The 23,304-nt window shown below is 37.7% G+C and overlaps 1 protein-coding gene across 1 annotated transcript in view; it reads left to right on the forward strand.

Annotated features, from left to right (window-relative positions):
• The window catches only part of SLC9A2 (solute carrier family 9 member A2), a 40,541-nt gene that overhangs the window by 12,584 nt on the left and 4,653 nt on the right, over window positions 1-23,304 (forward strand). Inside the window, exons 3-11 of the mRNA XM_060769731.2 lie at window positions 3,398-3,648; window positions 9,290-9,507; window positions 10,367-10,569; window positions 12,111-12,200; window positions 15,407-15,477; window positions 17,449-17,610; window positions 19,475-19,574; window positions 22,351-22,476; window positions 23,143-23,233. Coding sequence (XP_060625714.2) covers window positions 3,398-3,648; window positions 9,290-9,507; window positions 10,367-10,569; window positions 12,111-12,200; window positions 15,407-15,477; window positions 17,449-17,610; window positions 19,475-19,574; window positions 22,351-22,476; window positions 23,143-23,233 — 1,312 coding nt within the window. The remainder of the gene's footprint in view (window positions 1-3,397; window positions 3,649-9,289; window positions 9,508-10,366; window positions 10,570-12,110; window positions 12,201-15,406; window positions 15,478-17,448; window positions 17,611-19,474; window positions 19,575-22,350; window positions 22,477-23,142; window positions 23,234-23,304) is intronic.

The raw sequence follows: 23,304 nt of genomic DNA on the forward strand, positions 1-23,304 counted from the left end.
ATTTATAAAATGTGTTCTTACTATATTAAGAACATAAGACAAGCTTTGCTAGAGCAGACCAAAGGTCCATCTAATCCTGCTTGCTCTTTCCCCCAAATTTTCAGATGTTTTTGTGATGCTTAATAGCAGAAAAAATTATAATGTGTGTGCATGTGGGTTAATATAGATATAGTGTAAGTTGTATCTCCAATTACTTCAAAGCCAGTAAAAGATAATACCATTTAATGTTTAAAAGGATCAAAAACAATTTTAAAAACAACCTGATGCATTTTTTTATTTTCTGGCAAATATAGGAATAGAATTGTCTTGACCTCGTAGGAGGGAGTTTGACAAATGTGCCAATGCAGATAAAACGTTATCCTGTGTGCCCACTCATCCATTAACTTTATTTAATGGTGGCACTTGCAATGGGGACTTTAATGAAGATGTCAGATATCAGGTAGGCTCAAAGGACAGGAAATAGTATAGAAGGTGTCCTGGGCCAATACTGTTCAGGTTGTTGTATGTTACATTCCGTGTCTTTACTGACTTGCTCTTAGAAACAAATTAAAGAGAGCTTTTCAGGTGAAAGCATGTTCTAATATGCATCTCCACCTCCAGCTACCTAAAGTGGTTGAATTTGCTATCATGTAATAGGCATAGTCTGCTAAATGTACCAAAGAGAAGAAACCAGATATTCTATTGAAGGATGATCAAACCCATTGATCATCCTTCATATGTGTTAGAGTTTGCAGTGGGTCTACATCCCTGAAACTCTCAGTACTGTACATACATGTCTACTTGCAACACTTATGGACATTGCTAGGAGGCAGTGATATCTTATGGCCTTATCATATAGGCCAGGCAAAGCAACTCACTTGGCCGGCTTCTGGGGAGGAAAGAGGAAGCCACGGGGTGAATCTGTTGCCCCGTTCACAACTCCTTCTCACGATGGTTTCCCCATCATATGGAGAAACTGTTGCCCTCTCAGAGAGTGAAATAGATCTGGGACTAATGATACAAAGTCTCTAAAGTACACACAACAGTCTGCCTCCTATATTGTGTACTAGCTGTAATTTCTAAATATTTTTCCAAAGCAGATCCACATGGGATGCATTTTCATAATGTAACTGAAGGCACAAATAAAAATGGCCAGATTTTTGGATTAACTAAAGATGTGCACAAATACTTCTGGGGTTCATTTACATGAATCCATTCTGATGTCAAGAGAGACCCCTACAATGACGAGCAGCTTTTTTGAACCATTCCCTTTCATATTAATCTGAATAGATCTGATCATCCTTCAATAAGTTGGCACAGTGTGTTTAACTGCTGAGCTGCTGAACTTGCTGATCAAAAAGTTGCAGGTTCGAATCTGGGGAATGGCATGAGCTTCCGCTGTTAGCCCCAGCTTCTGCCAACCTAGCAAAAACATGCAAATGTGAGTAAATCAATAGGTACCACTCTGGTGAGAAGGTAACAGCACTCCATGCAGTCATGCCAGCCACATGACCTTGGAGATGTCTACGGACAATGGCTTAGAGCTGAGTACCAACCCCAAGAGTCAGACACGACTGAACTTAATGTCAGGGGAAAACCTTTACCTTTACCTTCAATAGGTTTCCTCTCTTTGGTACATTTAGGAGACTATGCCTATTATATGATAACAAATTCAACCACTTTAGGTAGCCAGAGGTGGAGATTCATATTAGAATGGTTCTTCACCTGAAAAGCTCTCTTTATGCTTGCCATAGATGCAGGTGAAACGTCTGGAGATAATGCGTCAAGAACATGGCCATATAGCCTGAAAAACCTACAACAACCCAGTGATTCCAGCCATGAGCTCCATTATTGTAGCTGTTTCTGAAGATTCAAACAGACCAAAACCTGGCTTGTAAGCAGGCCAGCATCTCAGCTGAAGGGTTTCTAAGACTTGGGGCATTTAGAAATGATGAATGCTTCCTGTTGTGGGAGACAGTGATATAAGCAGCTGGAGAGAGAGCCCCCCCCCCCCCTCGGGTCATTCCAAAGCTACTTGCTGCAAAGTGTGCTACAAATCGAGTACTGTAATCTTTAATATCTCATACAGCTTTTTGTTTAAGTAGTAAGTTTTGGTTCTGACATTTGGTCATTTAACAGCCTGAGACAGGAACCCTTAAAACATATCTCATAAATACTCATAAATGTCAAATTGAGTGTCAGCTACAGTAAAAAGGCATTCTTCTATAAGTAGGATTTTGGGTTTGTTTTTGTTTTAAATGGGATCATTCAAACATGAGATTCTGCATTTGTAATGTGAAATGGCACGGCTCAGTGACTGCTTCATTATGTTCAAAATAAACTGGGCCAATTCCCAAGTTTAATGGCAGATATTTGATAGGAGGGAGGAATGTCTGGGGAATGGAACAAGGAAGTGAGCAAGCAGCTTTAATGTGAGATGGGAATGTGCTTCAGAAAGTTCAGGTTCTCTCTTGTGCAATAGATACAAACCCCATGTCAGGGAGCTTTAGTGTTCTACCCTCTCTTTCAGTTTGGCAATTTCTCCTCAAACATCTCTATCTAAGTAACTGTAATTATAACTTGTAACTTTATTATTATTATTTTCACCATGGACCATCATTATTAAGTATTTAACAATGCAAAATACATATAATAATACAAATCAGCTCAATGTGACATTTATAATTATCATACAGTGGCCTTACATGTAAAAAAAACTAAATCTATAACAATAAAAATTTGCAATAAAACTTTATTTTCTCATATAATTACACTAACATCCTCCCAAAATTAAAGCATAGGTATAAGCTTGAAAATGAAAGAGATGCATTCTATTCACCAGTTCTAATTACCTTGTTTGACCCTTAGTTTTCTAGCAGTCAGAACATATTTTGCAACCTGCATTGAAATTAGTGACTTCGTCACACAATTCCAAATAAGCATCCTAAGATGCTTAGAAGCATCTAAGAAGCATCCTAAGATGCTTCAGGGATGGAGATCCACTGCAGCCATCAGATGTCACCTGTGGGTCCACCTCCAACCTCTGCCAACCGGGGTAAAAGTGTTGTGAGGCACTTTTCCTAGCAACACGGGAGGTATCCCATGTTGTGCTCGCCTGTCGTGAAGCCGCTCTGAGTCCTCCCTTGGGGGTGAGAAGGATGGGATACAAATATGTGAAACAAACAAACAAACAAACAAACAAACAAATAAATAATACACATTGAAGTAACTTGATTTGAGTAGTTTGTGTTTCAAGATCACATATTTCCTTTTTTGAAAATTCTTATTTGTTTATTTTGAAACTTTATGTTGTTGGAAGTTATGTTACATCTAAATTATACAGTTTTACATTTGGGGTTAATGTTGTGCTGATTTGATCTTAATAGAATTCTAAAAGGTCAACCTTTTCCCCTCATAGGTCCTGTACAATTTATTCAAGTCTTTTTGCCAGATGCGTACAATTGAAGCCATTGACGTATTTGCTGGAATTGCTAATTTCTTTGTAGTTGGCATTGGTGGAGTCTTGATTGGAATCGTACTGGGATTTGTTGCAGCATTTACTACTCGTTATACTCACAAAATCCGAGTGATTGAGCCACTCTTTGTCTTCTTATACAGTTACTTGGCATACATAACAGCTGAAATGTTTCACCTTTCAGGCATTATGGCGTAAGTATCCATTAAAATATATACAGTGCTAAGAATACTATGAATTCATTAGAATCTTTAATCTCAGTTTTTCCTTTGAGATCACCAGGATATAGTTGTGAGTTATGAATGTTCAAAGGACAATAATAGATTCAATATTCTTTGTGAGTAGAATTAGATTTACTTAAGTTGTAGACCCATGAACATAGGCTCAGCCTCCCTAAAACTAGCCTGTAATGATAAAATTTGACCATCAAGACTCTCATAGTTGAGTCTCCGGACTAAATGACTAAATGATCCCTATCATTTATCAGATTATTGCTCACTCTAACCAGATGGTGAATGTTTTAATGTAATGTCCTTTTTCATTGTTTTGGGAAATACACACACAATTTTAAAAGCCAGTTTATCAGCTTTGAACTGGATGATATGGCAGTGTAGAAGGAGCCATAATCTCACTTTGAAGTGCTGGAACTTGGCTTTGGAGATTTTCACACTACACTGTTAAAGCACTGTTATCTCACTTTAAATGTTATGGGTGCCTCCTATGGAATCCTGGGACTTGCGGCTTGGGGGAGGACTCTTTAAAACTCTCAGTCAGAGAGTTCATGGGCATCACTGAACTAAAGTAAAGTAGAGGTTTCCCCTTGACATTAAGTCTAGTGGAGTCTGACTTTGGTGGGTGGTGCTCATCTCCATTTCTAAGCCGAAGAGCCAGCATTGTCCATAGATGCTTCCTAGATCATGTAGCTAGTATGACTAGAACCCCATAATTACATGAGAGGCAGCTGTAGGAATGAAAATGGTATAGTAGTGCTTTAACAATGTCGTGTGATAATCTCCTTTATATATATTTATCTATATCTCCAGTAGCAATGCAACTCTTCTGATATCTCTATATGGTGCAAAAAATTTGCTCTGGAAGATTTTTTGGTCATACATAAAGTGAACAATGGGAAAATATATTAATTTAAATAAGGTTAAATATGCCTCTTTCTTAGATACAAATCCAAATAAAGCAACAGATTAAACTGTGTGACCCCATTCTGAAAAGCCCCATCTAGACTTTCAGATACTATTAATAGTATATGAGTACTTACCAGTTTCCTCCTGTTTCTAATTCGAATTATATGGACAATGTCCATGGAAGCTTATGCCACCATAAATCTGTTATTGCCATGAGATTTTTTGTTGTGCTTATAACAGAGGACTACAACTGGCCTTCTAAGAGATTTGACTGCAAACAGAATGAGTTCACAAGGCACTAACAGGGTGATTGCTGTTTTATGATACTTGGTCATTTGCTGAGATAACTCTTTATTGCATCCAGCTAGCATAGACCCTCACTGGAAACTTGTTTTCTTAGTGATGTATTGTAATTATATGAAATGAAAGGCAGTTATTCTGGAAATGCTAACACAGCCAGTTTGAAAGACAGGTTTTGCTGGAACATAAGTTAATTTTAACTGCTGTTAACCTCAGTACTGCTATAACATTTTGTTCTGGTAAATTCCAGTAGCCAACTATTATTTCATGTAGTTCAGGATATCCCTACATTAGGCTGCAATCCCAGAACCAACAACTGATAACAATTAGCCAGCTATTAATTAGCAAGCAGAATAAAGAAGGTTAGAATAAAGTCCAACCTCCTACCTAGAGCCTACAAGAATGTTCTTTGCTGATAAGCTGCATATATAGCATGCTGTAATCGGAACTCAGTTAACAGACAGAGTGCTGTGCTAAAAGTTCATTAACCTAGAAACTGAAAGCCAGTATAGTACACTGATTTTACTGTTGGACTAGCACTCTGAGAGACCAATGCATGAATCCCTCCTCGGTCATGGTGAACTCCTTACAGACAAATCTTAGCAGGAAATCCTCTTGATGATTTTGCATTTGAGTCTTCTTAAGTTGGAAATGATTTGATGGCAACAAATTACTTCTTCATATTTTATTCCTAATATATTTCCCTATCTGATTGGTGGTTGCAGTCATACTTAGGCATCTTACTGGTATATAGGAGAGGTGGGAAAATTGTATCCCATCAGCCACATATTGTCCTAGTGGAGCCATTCTTGGCCCCCTGGAAACTACCAAGAAAACCTTGAAGTCTCTGGACAAGTTGGTTTTTCAAAAATAAGGTCCCCCCTCCTCTCAAAAGCCAAATATTTTGACGATGTCCATCTGTTCTGACTGCTACCCTAAGTCCATCACAATGGCAACAACAAGGGTATTTCCCAGAGGAAGAGGTAATGTGGGGATGGCCTGGAATCCTCTTGCATTTGTCCAAGCAGATAAATAGAGCCAGAACCACGCTTAGTAATAATTTGATCAGATTCATTGAAATTAATAGCCTTAATTAATAGCATATTCATTACAATGGCCACACTTTGTTAAAGTTGATTCCAACTCTTTTTTAAAAATGGGGAATTAAGAGGAAGATACACAACACTGAGCAACTTCAGATGTATTGTTGAAGGCTTTCATGGCCGGAATCACTGGGTTGTAGGTTTTTTGAGCTGTATGGCCATGTTCTAGAAGCATTTTTTCCTGACGTTTTGCCTGCATCTGTGGCAGCCACAGATCCAGGTGAAATGTCAGGAGAGAAAGCTTCTAGAACATGACCATACAGCCCAAAAAAACCCTACAACAACCCAGCTTCAGATGTGTTTTTGGAGCAGCTTCATATCCAGCTCCTGAATTCCTCTTAACTGTTTTTTTTTACTTTAAAAACTTAATGAGAACAGATAACCCAGGAATTTTTTTGCTTTGGAAAAATTAGATTTTTACCTGTACATACTTTTAACTCTTCTTATGTTATTTTAAAGTCTTTATTTTATTTTAATTTTGCTCCAAACTAGAATGGCTAGAAGCACACTGAAACTATTGTAAGTCTTAGTAGTAGGTCAAAGAAACTTGATGACCACAGCTAGTGATCTAGATTTTTCCAGTCACCAGACAGAAACTGCCTTGTTTGTGCAAGGGTGACTTGCATTCATGGTGGACCTATAAAATATATGCATACACTGCCCTTAAACAGTTTCATTTTTCCTTGTTTAAAGATGGTTTTAGATAAGTGAATGTGATTATTCTAGGTACGTTTAAGTCAGCTGAAATCTTTCTTACAGAGGATCCTTCTGCTTTAGCAATGCAGTTTGGACATTATAGTCAATTGCTATGCCTAGCCCTTCTAAATATCCTACATATTTTTTCTTCTCTTTCCCTTTTCTTTCTCTCCCTCTTTCCCTTCTGCTTCATTTCCTTGTTTTCATATTTTAATAATCCAATGTTTAATTTATTTTTATTGGAAAAAAGTAGAACACTGGCATATTCCTGGACATGTCAGTGTTAGGTCACAGTGTTTTGGGAGCATTGCCTATTGAATTCAATGGACTTATTTCTGAGAGGCCATGTACTCATATGACATTGCACTGTCAAAGCTGGTAAACATACTATAGCTTCAAACTGTGCACAATTATAATTTATTTCAGTTATTAAGATTACAATTCACAATGGTGCTGTAATTATCAGTCTGTAGAATGACTGGCAAACCTTGGAAATAATTGGACTCTGGAATGTCTGTGAGGCCCAATAGACTTAAAACATCCAATGAAACCCAGGACTGGTTGGGTGTGATATCCCCATTGTTCTCCCCAAGAAGTTGCAGTTGATGATGAAATCTTCTGGTGAGCATAATGTGGTTACTTGACATGTGAATATCAAAGGACCACTTAAATTTAGATGACAATAGTATGATTCAGGCCACACACTGTAGTTTCCTCCTTTTTGTCAATTTATTTGTGCCACACTGCAAACTGGCTGAAATTTGGTTAGGGACTCTAGCTGATGGGGTAAAAATGGAAAATCAGAGAAGGTTCCTGCTTCCTATTTCCAAATCAAGAGTGGCCCTGGGACCTTCCATACAGTTCTGAGTTGCACTGAGACCACATAGGGTATTCTGGTCTGCATCTGTGACAGGACACTGGTGCTACAGGCCAGCTGTGCAGAAGCTACTATATCTGAACATGGGGCAAGATTCCAACCCTCCTCCCCAGCACCCCCATTCCTCTGAAAAAGGCAAAGAAATCTCCCAATAGCAGTGCTGCTTGCTCTTCCCTTCCTGTTGTTTTGGTCATTAAGTGAGAAAAGCAGTTTGGGAGGAGTGAGCACCCTCTCCTCCTCCAAAAGCTATCAGGCTCACTTAATGATAAATAAACAGGATGAGAAGAATAGGATGTAAAGGGGAGATTTTCTTGATGAGGGAAATGCTGGGAGCAGGAAGGGACTGCCATCTCACCTCCTAGGGCTAGCTAGGCCCAGGGAGCATGAGACGGCTGTGGGGACACAATTCTTGAGCCTTCATCAGGATCTGGAATGGCGTCCCCTCTGCTCCAAAGTGGGGAAGATGTCAATCTTGCTGCAGAATTCAGACATTCTCCACTTTTTTGTAAATTTGGGATCCAGCTGCATTGTCACTTACCTAGAGGTAAATCACATTAGCCTGTATGCCTTGTATGGATGCACCAGGCTAATGTGATACTCACACTGCATTATATGACAATGTAGATGCAGCTTATGCCTTGCATGCATTATATTTTTGAGTATCTCATTTGCAGTATTCACTGGTATACATCTGCATGTGTGATAAACTTAACAAGAATAAAAACACACATTGTGTCATATGCTTGTTGGAAATTTGGGAGTTATAGTCCAAAAATAACTTTTCTGAGATCTGATCTGATGAGTCATAATTTTATTTGTAGCAAAGACAGATTTGTTTTTGCAAACATTTGAAATTTACACAAAGCAGAAGTTTCAGATGTCAATCCGGAAAATATTTTGTAGGTCATGGCACATCTTGGAAAATAGCTCAAAGTTCAAAATTAAAATGGAAGCCTAGTGCCACAGACACAAGATATGCATTTGCAGCTCATCCAACGTCATGGAATGCCATCCCATGAAAAGTGAAATAATGACACATCACATCCCACAAAGCTGAACAACAGATAAGGCACACTTAATTATAGCAGTTGCTCATCATGCTTAGTCAGTATGATGGTATGAAATATTTTTCCAAAACATCAAGGACTAATGACTTTCCTTTAAGGGTTATTCATTTCTAATTTTTTTCTACAAGAAAAAAATTAAAAGTTTAGCCTTAGCTTTGAGACAATCCGTATATTTCAGGAATTATTCTAAAGTACCCTTGAACAATTATTCTAAAGTACCCTTGCAGGAGGAAAATAAAATGAGCAGTACTGATGTTACTATTTTTTAAAAATATGTTATTAGCTGCTTTTAGTCCTATTATTGGGAGAAGCAAGGGGTCATAATAACAGCAACATTTTATTAATTTATAATAATAATAGCAGCAACGTTTTATTCATTTATGTCCTTTCAACAACTCCTCTGTTGATTGTCCAACAGAAAATAATAGGGTTTGTTATTAACCACAGTTTGATGTATCTCTGTGAAGCTGAAAATATACACAGTGCACTGAGTTGTTTAAGTGAGAATTTCACTAGAAATTTGAAAATTGAAAATTTGAAAATACCCTTTCACAATTCTTAGAAAATGTTTGGGATAATAGTCTATGTTTTTGGGATCATAGTGAATGCGTTTTTATGATTACAAAGAAACGGAATATGGTTTTCTTTTGCAGGATTACAGCTTGTGCTATGACTATGAACAAATATGTGGAGGAGAATGTTTCTCAAAAGTCGTACACTACAATAAAATATTTCATGAAGATGTTGAGCAGTGTCAGTGAGACGCTTATCTTTATTTTCATGGGAGTATCTACAATTGGAAAAAATCATGAGTGGAACTGGGCTTTTGTTTGCTTCACTCTCCTGTTCTGTTTGGTTTGGCGTGCACTAGGTAAGAGTTACTGAATACATTCTCACTTGCTCTGTAACACACTTTATAACAGAAAATGTTATATTTAATGGAGTGGTGCCTTTGACAAAGAAAAAGCTAATCTCAAGGGAAGTAAAAACTGCTTGTAAGATATGATTTTGGTACAAAAATAATGGGACTTTCCAGGTGATCCTTCCTAAGGACTTTTAAGCATCAAAATTGATAAATCCGTGATCCAAAACTGAAGAGTCAGCCATTTTCTCTTTGTGGCCCAGCAACATCAGAATGGAAAATAGAAAAAAAATGATATAGCACTATAAAACAAAATGAAATTCTGTAGAATCCCATCATAGGAATATTTAAAGTTAAAGTGAAATTTGAAAGTGCAATGACCCAGGACTGTTTACGAACCATGGCTATGTCTTTGTTTGATATGTGATTTTATGCAATGGGTTTAATAATGTTTAATGTTTTCTCAGGGAAGGGTTAATTTTGATGTTTATACTGTATTTTATCAATGGCATTGAATTGTTGCCAATACTATGAACTGCCCTGAGTCCCGTTTGGGGTTGAGAAGGGTCGTATACAAATACCACAAATAATAAATAAATAAATCCTTGCATCTGATTTCTTTTAAGTGCAGCAGACGTGGGATTTTTTTTTCCTAGTGGAAAAGGGTCCTTCTCTTACATACTGTAGGTATGAGATTTTTATCAAGAAAATCCTCCACCCTTGTGAAAGGATGGAGAGAAACTCCCAAGGAGGGGAAAAATGCAAATAGAAATATATGTGTATTTTTCTTTGTTTCTGAAGCTTTCCATTGTCTTAAATGTAAGGTTCTGAGTGGTTCTTAAATGTAAGGTTTTCCTATTTCCTTTAGGGGTTTTTGCATTGACTCAAATCATTAATGTGTTCCGGACAATTCCTATAACATTTAAGGACCAATTTATTATTGCCTATGGAGGCCTCCGAGGAGCCATATGTTTTTCACTTGTTTTCCTGCTTCCATCTGCTGTGTTCCCCAGAAAGAAGCTTTTCATTACAGCTGCTATTGTGGTGATATTCTTTACTGTCTTCATTCAGGTGAGACTGTGTACATAGTACTTTCCAACATGATGGAACTAAATAGTTACTTGCTTTACAATCCTATAATAGGCCCAGTTCCTATTATCAAAGATTTCATTCAAAAAGAAACACACGAGCTTATTGATAAATTAGTTAATAATGCACTAATATAATGTCTACTCTTATCATCTTGTATGATCTTGTCATATGGCTTTTTCACACTACACTTAACATTATGATTCTAGTTTAGCTGGCATGACTGCAACCTATAAATATCCTGGAGTTTGCAGTCTTGTGAGGCACTAGAGCTCTCTGGCTAAAAGTTCTAAATACTGATGTCTAAGTTGGAAATCCCAGGATTTCATAGGATGGGATATGATAGTTAAAGAGAGCTTTAATGCTGTAACTGTAGTTTGAAAAGGCTCTTAAGCCATTTGAGTGTTGTTTGAAGGGGATATCAAACAAAGGACATATGAATGAGAGATCTCCAAGTCACCCTGTTACCAACAGCCTCACTCAAGTTTTGCAAACTCAGGATTGGGGCTTCAATGTAAAATGTGTAAAAGTAGTTTATTTGTATTGCCGAAGGGTTTCATGGCCAGAATCACTGGGTTATTGTAGCTTTTTTGGTCTATATGGCCATGTTCTAGAAGCATTCTCTCCTGACATTTTGCCTGCATCTATGGCAGTGGTTATCAACCTGGGGTCCCCAGATGTTTTTGGCCTACAACTCCCAGAAATCCCAGCCAGTGTACCAGCTGTTAGGATTTCTGGGAGTTGAAGGCTAAAAACATCTGGGGACCCCAGGTTGAGAACCACTGATCTATGGCAATCATCTTCAGAGGTTGTGAGGTTTGGATGCTTGCCATAGATGCAGGTGAAATGTCAGGAGATAATGCCATATAGCCTGAAAAACCAACAACCCAGTAGCTGATTTATTTACTATATTTATATCCCACCCCTCTTACCCAAAAGGGACTCAGAACTTTACATACAGACACGTGTGAAAATTCAAAAATGCTGTCTAATGGAAAGGAAAGTGGGAAGAAAAAAAATGACAGGATTAAAGTGAGGAAAGTAGATGAGGGAAAAACAAATAAGGAGTCAGCTGAAATGGAACCAAGCAATTTGGTTATAAGGTTGCTAACTCTACATTAACTAGACATGGGTTTTATGCCTCCATTGCCTTTGCATTATATTTAGTTGTGATTTTCTCCAGTAAATCCCTTGAAAAATCCAGAATTTGTCTCCTTTTCATCTAAATTCTGGATTATAGTGTACTCTTGCTGGAGTACCAGATCTTTTTCTTCCTCCTCATACACTGTAGCCTAGAATGCAGCTCAGTCTAGAATTCCATTCCAGACAATATTAAACTATTTCTTAATGCCATACCTTCTCTTATGAAACACAAAGTTCTTGTTTTTACCTTTGAATAACTCCACACCCTTATGTCACATGCTGAAAATGTATTTATCCAACAGAATATGAAAATAACAAATGGAAAATAACTTCAAGGGCTGAATTAATTTTTATGCTTGTTGCTGTTGTCTTTTGCACAGGGAATAACAATTCGCCCACTTGTGGAATTTCTTGATGTTAAAAAAGCAAATAAAAAGCAACCTGCTGTCAGTGAAGAAATTTATTGTCGGGTATGTTTACAGCTTGCGTGCATAATGTGCTACTTGGAAATGCAGTGAATTTTCATTTGGGTAGCTGCATTTTTCTTCTGTAATAGGAAATAATGTAGTGTGCTATACATAATGCACATGTAATGCATTTATTATATACATTTATGGTTTATTTTAGGACTGAAACATATCCAAAGGAGTTTTTCAGATCCTTTATCATATTTTAAGTGTTAGTTTCTTTATTGCTATCACCACTACAAATCTCACCTATCCAGAGATCTCCAGGTAGGATACAATGTGACCAGTCTGACAAATTGAAAAGGTGTAAATAATAGCAAAGCTTTCAAAAGCTGAAACATTTTAACAAGTTAGAAAGACTGGTTGAAACAGTTAAACGTGTTGAAACAATGTAAAACAATATACAAGTGAGGTTTGTGGAAAATCAGGCCCTCAAAGCTTTAGTTAGCTCCCACGTTTTCACCTGACATTGACATGACAACAGTGCTGGTGACAATCAGGCCTTCAAGGGTGTTCCATAATTGGGATGCCATAACAAAGAAGGCTCTCTGCCACATATTTCCCTGACTGATGGGATACAGAGGAGGGCTCACCTTGCGGACTTGAGTTGCCTGCGGATTGAGAGAGATGGTATATAAATATAATAAACAAACAAATAAATAAATACATGTTGGACAGGTATGTATATGAAGTGGTGCTTCTTCAAGATTTAATGACTCAAGCCATTTAGGTCATGCAATTATCACCATCTTGAATTCAGATTGCAAACATATTGGCAGCTATTGCACTTCTTTTAAACTGGTGTGATATGATTATTGTATGATGTTCTGGTTACCAGTTGAGCTGCTGCACTTTGTACTAGCTGAAGTTTCCAAGTAATCTTCAACAGTGATCCTGAATAAAGTGCATGGTACTATAATTAGGAAGTTACCAGTGCATGGACCAGTGTGGCCATAGCTGGTAGACCAGTCAAAATTGGCTCCAAATACTCTAGCCACAAAGTCCATCTGTTTCTGCAATGGAATAATGGATTCAAGAATACTCCCAAGAAAGCATTTTCTCAGGGAGGTGCAGCTTTATCAAGGGCAGAAAAGTTTCACAGTTCCATAACCCAGCAACCCACATAGAACTTGTGTCTTATCTGGAAGCATCTTCAGTGTATTGGACTGCATTCAGCTTATATAGGTACTGGTTCATTACCTGTATACCTGCATCTTTCCCCATATCCCCTTATGACCTCCCCCAAGTACTTCATATCCATATTGAATAACATGTTGTATAAGATGGAGCCTTGGGCTCTTATACACTGACCAGAAATGTGGGCCTGATTCAGTTTCTGGGGTGCCAGATTGAGCCCAAATGATAGCCAGATTGGGACTCCCTGAACCCCCTTGGATGGTGATGAAAATTTACTACAGCATTCTCCTTTTATACATGAATTTAATTCAGTTAATATTTACAGTTACTATTTTCTCAATAGAAAATAGGGAAAGTTATTGGTATGCATGATAATGGCAGTTCAAATTACTTATTCTCAAAGAGGGGAGGACTCAATGATTCCATCTCAAGACGATTGGTTTATGAAAATAAGTGAACTTGCAGAAATTGATAAACTTACTGTATTGATTAAGGAGAAAAATCTAATTAACTATAAGAAAGACTGGGCCCCATTTATTGTGTTCATCCAGCTAAGATGGAGCAAAAACTCCATCACTGTTTTTTTTTTTTTTTTTTTTTGGACTACAAGTGTGTTAGTATGTGAGAAAGGATGTATCAATAGTGCCTTTTCACTAAATGGGTGCAGAAAACAGAGAGAATATAAACACCAGACAGAGAATGTAAATCCCTAAGGTTAGATAACATAGATTGTTTGTAGTTTGCAGTTATTGTTTTTTTGGATGCTTAGGATGCAATAGTATTATTCTAGAAAAAGTATTTTTAATCTTTTGTTGTTGATATTGGGTTTTGGTTTTGGGTTGGTTTTTTTTTTTTTTTTTAGTATACTTGTATGTAGGCTATGTAGACAAAATTGAACGGTCTCCTGAAGGCTGCATGTGGACCAGGGCAATGGGTCCTACAAACATTGCCTAAAGGCACAACTACAGACAAATGGCCAAGTGGATTTCTCTTTCATCCCAATCTAATTGCTTTGGAAATACATTCCAAAGCAAGAGCTACCTGCATACCAGGACATGCATATATACTAAGAGAGGAGGCATGGTTAATTATTTATTTCATTAACATACTGCTTTTTTCAACCCCTAGGGGGACTCAATGTGGTTCACCACAAGTAACTGGCAAAATTCAATGCCTCACAAAGTATAAAATATGTCACATCACTAAAATAGCAAATAATAATGAATTAAAACCCGTGAACTATAAACTTCGGACATAGACAAACATAAAACATAGAACATTCGACATTTCACCAATCCCGAAGTTATCTTGACTGCTTCATCTCACTCCGCAAATGCTTGCTTGAAAAGCCACGTTTTCAGTAGTTTCTTAAATGTCAAGAGGGAGGGGGCCTATTCGATCTCACTGGGGAGGGAGTTCCATAGCCGAGGGGCCACCACAGAGAAGGCCCTGTCTCTCGTCCCCACCAGTCATGCCTGGATAGACCAAGGACTGGTTGAGAAAAAAGAATGAAGGAGAAATGCCTTGAGCATCACTTATCCAAAGTGCTTGGGATTAGATGCATTCTGTATTTTGCATGTATTTGTATATATGTATATAATGAGATATTTTGGAGATGAGACAAAAGTTTAAACACAAATCCATTTATGTTTTAAGTATATCTTATACACATACCTCAAAGGTAATTTTATACACTGTAGTTATAATAGGTTTGTGCATGAAACAAAAGTTTATGCTCATTGAACCATCAGAATGTAAAGATGTTACCATCTTGGCCACCCATTTGGACATTTTTTGGAGTTCGGAATATTTTGGATTTCAGAATTTTGTATAAGGGAAGCAGAGTCTTTAATATTTTTGTCCCATTCACCTTGGGTGGGTTATCATAACATGAGGGTGTAGTTTAATATATAGAAAGACTTTAGAGTTGGCCTAGTCTTAATTTTTTATATCAGTTGAAACTTTTTCTGTTACATCTATGTGACAAATTAATGTTCCTGTAAGATTCACATATAGCAAACATATGCACAAAAATAAGTAATGATTCTTTTCTCTTTTTCTTTACATTTTAGTTCTTTGATCATGTCAAGGCTGGTGTTGAAGATGTGTGTGGACATTGGGGTCATAATTTTTGGAAAGATAAGTACGTAGAGCATTGAAGACCAAAAGTCAAAGGCCAGTTAGATTAATTGGTACAATATTGACTTTCTGAAATGTGCTAATTCTATACAATATTTATTTATTTATTTACTTTGCTTATATACCGCTGTTCTCAGCCCAGGGGCGACTCACAGCGGTGTACAACATAGGAACAACAAAATTCAAGACATAGTATAAAAACAATTCTGGCCCCAGAGTGGCCGTTGGTGTTGGGGGAGGGGCGCTGATGTCACAGGGGACAAGATGGCAATGTCCTCCCGGCTCCCCTTCTTTATTCTGGCCCCAGAGTGGCCGTTGGTGTTGGGGGAGGGGCGCTGATGTCACAGGGGACAAGATGGCAATATTATTTTTTGTAATAATATTTCACAAATAATGAGCTTTATGAGACTCGACTGCTAGATATTTAAATAAAAATATATAAAAATGACACTTCAATAAGAGGAAAATTTACTTGGCAGAAAGTCTGCATGAGTTAAGAGACATTTATTTCCAAGGAAGGAGTTATTTTTTTGTCTTGCTTTTTGCTTGGCCTTTCTACCAGCTATCAATTCACTATCTGAATTCAAAACTTGATTTACTTCAAAATCATTTTTCTTTGTTTCACCTTCTCTTCTCCCTGTCCAACCACCTTCTCCATCCTCCACCACTTTTTCTGATGCTGGACTGTCAGTTGCCCAGAGAGGCAAATTGAAAAGGGTAGCTACTAAAATGCAAGTCTTGCCTGCTGTCCCTTTTACTGTGTAAGCGGATCGTTGGCCCTCCTCGCAGATGTACTCAGAAAAAAACAACATTGTGCATTGGTAGTAAAAAGGCCACAATATTATTTGGTTGCAGCTCAGCAAAGTTGCCCTACACGGGTCTCGATCCTAATGTCAGCAGGTCTGCTTGTTAACCAATATAACTACATAGCTGGCCTTGTGCCGGTTGTCAGTCATGGCTGCTTGAGACAACCTTCTGGGCCATCCCAGCTTATGATATATCTCAGACCTCATGTCCCTGATGCAATCTGGGTCCACCTCCACCTGGGTATGACCTCATTATAGCCACACCTCAACCGGGGTTCTCCACCATGGAACCCCTTGAATTCAGCAGTGACTGTTTGCATTGGTCCCTATTTCCTGGATCCAAAACCAATGCCAATTACTCCTCAACTCAAAGTTGTAACAAAATTGCCGCACGTACTTAGAGGGAGAAGTAGTTGAGTAAACCCAGAAGCAGCTGAAGAGCCCCTTGCTGTGGAATGCCTATATATGCTCTGTCCAGCTGATCAAAGCAGCCAGTCAGCTCCCAGCAGCTCTGGGATGCTGTTGGCTTGCAGTGGTCATGCATTGGGGGTGGGGTGGGGCAGAGTGGAGTGGGAAATGGGGGGGGGGATCCCTGCAGCTGCACTGCCTCTCTGAGATCCACCATGTGCTTCCAGGTCGCTCCTCCTCCACCAGGAGAACCAAGGCTGCCCTGCAATTTGGGCATCATCTTTTCCTCATCCCACACAATTCATTAGGCAGTTACTTGGAATCAATTTGTGGTGCCAAGTGTCTGTAATGAATAGAAGTGGGGATTTCTAGGATATGGGACAGGAAAACTGTTGTAATCATCATAGTCACTATTGAGAATCTCATCAAGATGTAAAGGACTGTGTCCTCACCAAGACTTAATTCATTTTTAATAAGTGCTATATGATACACCTGTTTTAAAACTTTAGTAAAAAAGGTAAATGTAAACTTTTATAGTTTTTACTTTCCTGAATCTGTGGCAGTTTTAACTTTATTAGTTTGATATTTGACACTGTCACTGATTCTACTGAAAAGATAATGAACTGGTGTGACTTTTATAAGCAATAGACTTTTCAGACTAAGGAAAATAGTGTCTGGGGTGGAACTTGCCTTAACTACAGTACTCCTTTAATGCATTAGCAAGATAAATTAGTTAATACCACTACATCTTCTTCTTATAGGTTTATAAAGTTTGATAAGAAGTACCTGAGGAAACTTCTAATTAGGGAAAGTCAGCCCAAATCAAGTATAGTAGCTCTATACCAGAAACTTGAAATAAAACATGCCATTGAGATGGCAGAGAATGGAATGATGACAACAGTACCATCTCTAGCTTCTCTCAGGTATGTAGATGGTAATACCATTGTCAGTTTATGTTGTCCTGATATGAGCTGTTCCATGCTGTAAGGTCATTTTTCTTGAAGTTTGTGTTGTTCTCTTGTTGTCCCAAGATTGAAAGTGAAAATAAATTATTTTCCACATTTAAGGCTGCATGTTTCAGTACATTTATTCCAAAGATTTATATTTTTCAAAGATTTTCCAAGAACATTTTAATAACTGTTAGAAAATGAGATGGCAGGGGATTAATGAGGACATTTAGAGGGATAGCATTTCAAATGCTTAGGACTACAGGAAAAGTATTTGCCTTGTGCCAGAATTATGAGAAAAACAGTTATCAGGTGACTTCCTTTTGAAAGCATTTCACAGTGGTAGCTTCAGCACTGTAAAGGCCCAGTTTCTTGTTGCTGCTAACTAAGAATCTTATCGGACACAGTCTTCTCTGTGTCTTTTCCTCATTTGTCCACATTGACGAAACGGAGTCCCACAGAACCCATCACATGACACAAGGCAACTTCTGGTGGGACTCCATGGAGCTCTGTTTTGACAACGTTTGGCTTTGGAGGAGTCAGGTGTTATCCAACTCCTAATTGATGAAGATAAAGAGGAAACAGGGAAAGGATAAGGAAAGGATAGGAAACCATGTTGGATGGGAAGCCATCCCAAGAGACAGGGAAAGGTGGTAGGGAATGAAGGAGGGCAGTTCAGTCTATTTTTCCATTTCGCCTTCTTTACACCACTTTCCACCTGCCCATCTTATGAGGTCCTTGATCTGTACAAAGATGTCACTGAATGGGCAGGCTCAGTGGGAGCATAGTGTAGATTAAGGGGAAGATGTGTTTCATGTACAAATGTATTTAAAAATTTGTGTATAAAATTACCTTCAGGCTATGTGGATTAGATGTAAATGAAACATAATTTAATTTCATATTTAGGCTTAGATTCGATCTCCAAGATAACTTACTTTATATAAATAAATGTTCCAAAATCTAACCCCATCCAAGATCCAAAAACACTCCTGGTTCCATAAATTTTGGATAAGGGATTCTCAAACCACATGTTTATTATAGTGTTTCTTTGAGCGTTTTTCAGTTGGATACAATGGGATATTTGATATTTTTTGGCAATACCTTTGTATTTTAATACTACAAGCATTTATTTATATTAAGTAGTCTGTTTAAAGGGCAGATGATCATTTATTTTTAAAAATCAATTCTCCATCCTGCCAACAATTATTTTTGAATCCAATTTTTCATGTTTAGATTTGAAAAAACATTTCGCTTCAGCCTGTTCTTTAAAAAAATCAGCAATTTAGTTAGTTTCTATCCACTTTTGTGCTTTTTGAGCCATTTAAATATAATGCATAATCATTTAAATATAATACATAATCACTGCCCGTGGGACAGTGGGTTAAAGCGCTGAGCTGCTGAGCTTGTTGACGGAAAGGTCACAGGTTCGATTCCGGGGAGCGGCATGAGTTTCCGCTCTCAGCCCTAGCTTCTGCCAACCTAGCAGTTCGAAAGCATACAAATGTGAGTAGATCAATAGGTACCGCTCCGGTGGGAAAGTAACAGCGCTCCATGCAGTCATGCCGGCCACATGACCGTGGAGGTATCTATGGACAATGCCGGCTCTTCGGCTTAGAAATTGAGATGAGCACCACACCCCAGAGTCAGAAATGACTGGACTTAATGTCAGGGGACAACCTTTACCTTTACCTTGATCATTTTAATTAGACCAGTCATGTTTTTCTGATAAAAATATAACATGTCCTCTCAAACTTTAAAATAACACTTTGTCTTGAAGGAAAAGTAGGTCAGATTATTTCGAATTATAACATGTTGAGCTTTATATTTTATTTTGCAACAGTGAGCTTCAAGAAGAAGAAAAAAGAATTCCTTCTTATCCTGCCCTTACGGATGATATAAGAGATATTTTAACGAAGAATCTCTATCAAATACGACAGAGAGTAAGTAGAAAACCATATTAATGGACTGCCCTGTTGTGAATGTATCTACTTCCTCAGCTGGTGATGTTTTTCCTTCCCTGTTGAAAGCACTAGGATGCCATCATAAGAAAGCTTACTTGGAAGCAATTTCCATTTAAATCAGTGAGACTTGCCTCCAAGCAAATGTATTTAGGATTAGCATATAAGAAAGCTGATGAATAAATTGTATTACAGAAAAAGAAACTTGACAAGCTGTACTTTTGTCTTTACCAAAAGACTCAAGAGTGGATTGTAGCAGCCTGTTGGAACTTGGTTTCAAATATTATTCTTTAGCACTAAGCCGGAGTGACAGTGTTTACTCTAACATAAACTCTGAATATGCTGTAGCTCATTCAAAAATGTACTGATATTTCATTCAAAACATCAGTACATTTTATTTATGATACATTTTCTAGCATGTGAGCCAGCATGACATAGTGGTTTAAGGGTTGGACTATGGCTCTGGAGATTAGGGCTCGAATCCCTGCTCAGCAATTGAACCCAATCAGTGGTCTTGGGCAAGCCACACGGTCTCAGCCCAGAGAAAGGCAATGGCAAACCTTTTTTCTGAACAAATCTTGCCATTACAACCCCATAATAGTTCATTTAAGGTCACCATGTGATGGAAATGTCCTGAAAGTTCACAACAACAATAAGGATCAGAATTCTATACCCCGACTATTATAAAAATAATTCTTTGTCTTTATTATTATAAAAAGATCTTTTCATTAAGAGATTACTGAGGCTGATTGGTAGTGCTACCATTTAAGATTAAATTTGACCAAGTGAGGTTTTGCAACCATTTGGAAATAGCCCATTACAAATAATAATGTTAATTGAGCAATGGGGAATAATGATGCACCTTTTAAAAGTCACATAATTACTGGTAAGTACTTTTTTAAAAAAAGTATTGGTTATTTATGTTTTTACTCATTACTTTGGAGCAGCAAAAGCATCTTCAGGGATTTTTCTTATTTTAGTCACATTTTGTACTGTTCTACATTGTTTTTTGTTCAGAAAAAATAACTACAGAGTAAAAAAGAGGAATAAACAATGCAGTTCTGGTTTTATTTTACTTACTTTACAAGTATAATGATTAATAGAACCACACTACATCTCAGAATTACAACAGGTAATGCTGACAATTACTTTTTGATTCTGATCTCTTGTGCCTAAATGCTGCACTAACCAATGGATAGTGATGCATTTCCTGTGGTACAGAATTAGGATATGTCTCAGTGGCTTGTCTTCTAGTTCATGCCCTTGTTTGTATGAATCCTTGGTTGTTAATGGTGTACATCCTCCCATGATGTTTATTTTTAATTTCCACCCTATGGTTTTCAAAGAAGCTTTTCCAGAGCTTTTGTAACTTGGACCTGATGCCTGAAAATTAATTAATTTACAAAAACTAAGAATTGTAATTACCACAAATGATAATTAAAATGAAACATACAGTATGACCCAAGAGATTTTGTGGATAGCACACAGCATAGCTATATGTCATTTCTGCCTTCTCTCATAGGATCAACAAATTTAAAAGTCAGTGCTCTTAGGCATCTCCCAATAAATATTGGGAGATGCCTAACAGCTATATCATTGAATGTCTCTCATATTAACTAATAGGACTTCCATTTAGGATTTCCCACCCAGCACAGAGATTTACTTACTAGAAGTATTGGTCAGTCCTCCTCTTTGCACATTCATCAATTTATTGGAAGTCTGGCTGGTTGCTGCTACAGAGGGACACATCTCTCCCCTATTCTGATTGGGGCTTTCTGATGCTGAACAGAATTCTGGGAAAAGTAGTTTCAAGCAGGGCCTTTTGCATTCTCTGCCCTAGGGCTCCCTGTTTTCTCAAACTACATTTCCCAGAATTCTGTGCTTTCCCAGTCTCTTTCCCAGTGAACTCTGCTTACTCCCTGCTGCTTCCCTCTCCTAATTGCAAGAGGCCATTAATTTAAAGAGGAAATGCAACCTTTTTTGCTTTGCTTTGGTTCCTTGTGCTGAAAATGAAACTGGGAGATATCGATAATGCAAACAAAAAAGTATTGAGTAAGTTTTGAACCTTATGTTTTTGGCACGGACAATACCTGCACGTTGTATATCACATTGTATGAAGGTAATGAATTTGATACAACTTACAATGACTAATGAAAAATTGCACATCCCTAAAAAGTTATCAGTCAAAAAAATTTTAATCAAAAATCAACCCCCCAAAAAGGGCTGACTTATCTATGGGGTGACTTATAAAAGGAACCATCCCCTTCTCAGAGTAGAGTATTGAAAGGTGACAGATAAGTCTATCCCAGGTGAACCTTAAAAAGTACCAACTTCTCTCCATCCTGGCTTCTGGCCTTTTAGGATGCCTGGCTGGGAAAATGACAGAGATGGCTGGCCCCTGAGGTGGTGTTTTTACCTCAATACATAATAAACTTTCATTTATCAATTGATCATATCATAATCTGTAGATTTGTCCCAAAGCTTGCCCTTAACTTATAGAGAAGGCTAACATGAGTGTAAATAGTATACTCATGCATGCTGTTAAAATCCACAATGAATTGGTGTTAAATGAACAATTAAAATCCATTATGAATTACTGTCAAAATCCCCAGTGACACATTTATTTTCTATTTTATTCTAGTCTGAATGTTCATGAAATTTCTGAAAGCACCAAATTATGGCTGTATTTTGATCCTTAATACCCTTACTGCACTAATACATTTTTTAAAATATGACTGTTGGTTTCATTTTGTTTCAGACACCATCATACAACAGATACAGTCTTGCTGAAGATGCAAATGAAAAACAAGCTAAAGAAATCTTGATTCGTCGGCGACACAGCCTGAGGGAGAGCATTAGGAAGAGCAACAGCCTGTCGAGACCGGTACTTGTTATTTATAATATAGGCTACTAGCAAGGTGACTAAATGTTGTTGGAGCAACATGGTGAGGCTACTAAGTGGTTTTCACTAGCCACGCCATGCTTCATTTGGTACCTGTGGTTTCTGTTTCATGAGTACACAGCAGACTCTATATGACTATAATTCAGCTGACCTTAAAGTAATCACTCTCATCACAAATTGGGATCTGACAGTGATCATTATGTCAGCATCATTGCCAATGAAATCTGAGAATATTTCTTGTAGAGCATTACATAAGTCACATCTGTTTAAAGCAAGGTATATGTATATGCATGTGTGCACACACAGAGAGAACTTTTAAGGGAGATAAAAGTTATGCACTATTTATTTATTTAGAGTATTTTTACCCTGTCTTTGTCTGCATTGCAGACTCAAGGTGGCTTTCAACTTAAAAAACATACAAATTCCAACAGTTAAAATTTGTAAAAAAATTGTAGACAACACAGGAAGCAGGATTGTGTGTGCCATATGTGCACTCTGTGAATTTCTAATTAGCATAGTTGTGCCGTTGTCCACCTTTTTCATAAGTTTACTTCTACATGCAGTGGGGTAGGAAAAAGCACCACTAATACTCATCTCATACATTTTATCTACCATTTTTTACATACAATATTGTGTTTGTTTTCACAGCCAGCTTCCAAAGCAGCACGTTACCTTTCACTTCCTAAAAACACTAAACTTGCTGAGAAAGTACGGAAGAGAAATCAGGCTTCTTTCAAAGGTAATGAATGAAAAGAAGAATGAACTATTCAGCATTTTTTTCTATCCCATTTACCCGTTAAGGGATCGGAA

Source organism: Anolis sagrei, chromosome 3 (genome assembly GCF_037176765.1).
Source record: "Anolis sagrei isolate rAnoSag1 chromosome 3, rAnoSag1.mat, whole genome shotgun sequence".
Taxonomy (NCBI): Eukaryota; Metazoa; Chordata; class Lepidosauria; order Squamata; family Dactyloidae; genus Anolis; species Anolis sagrei.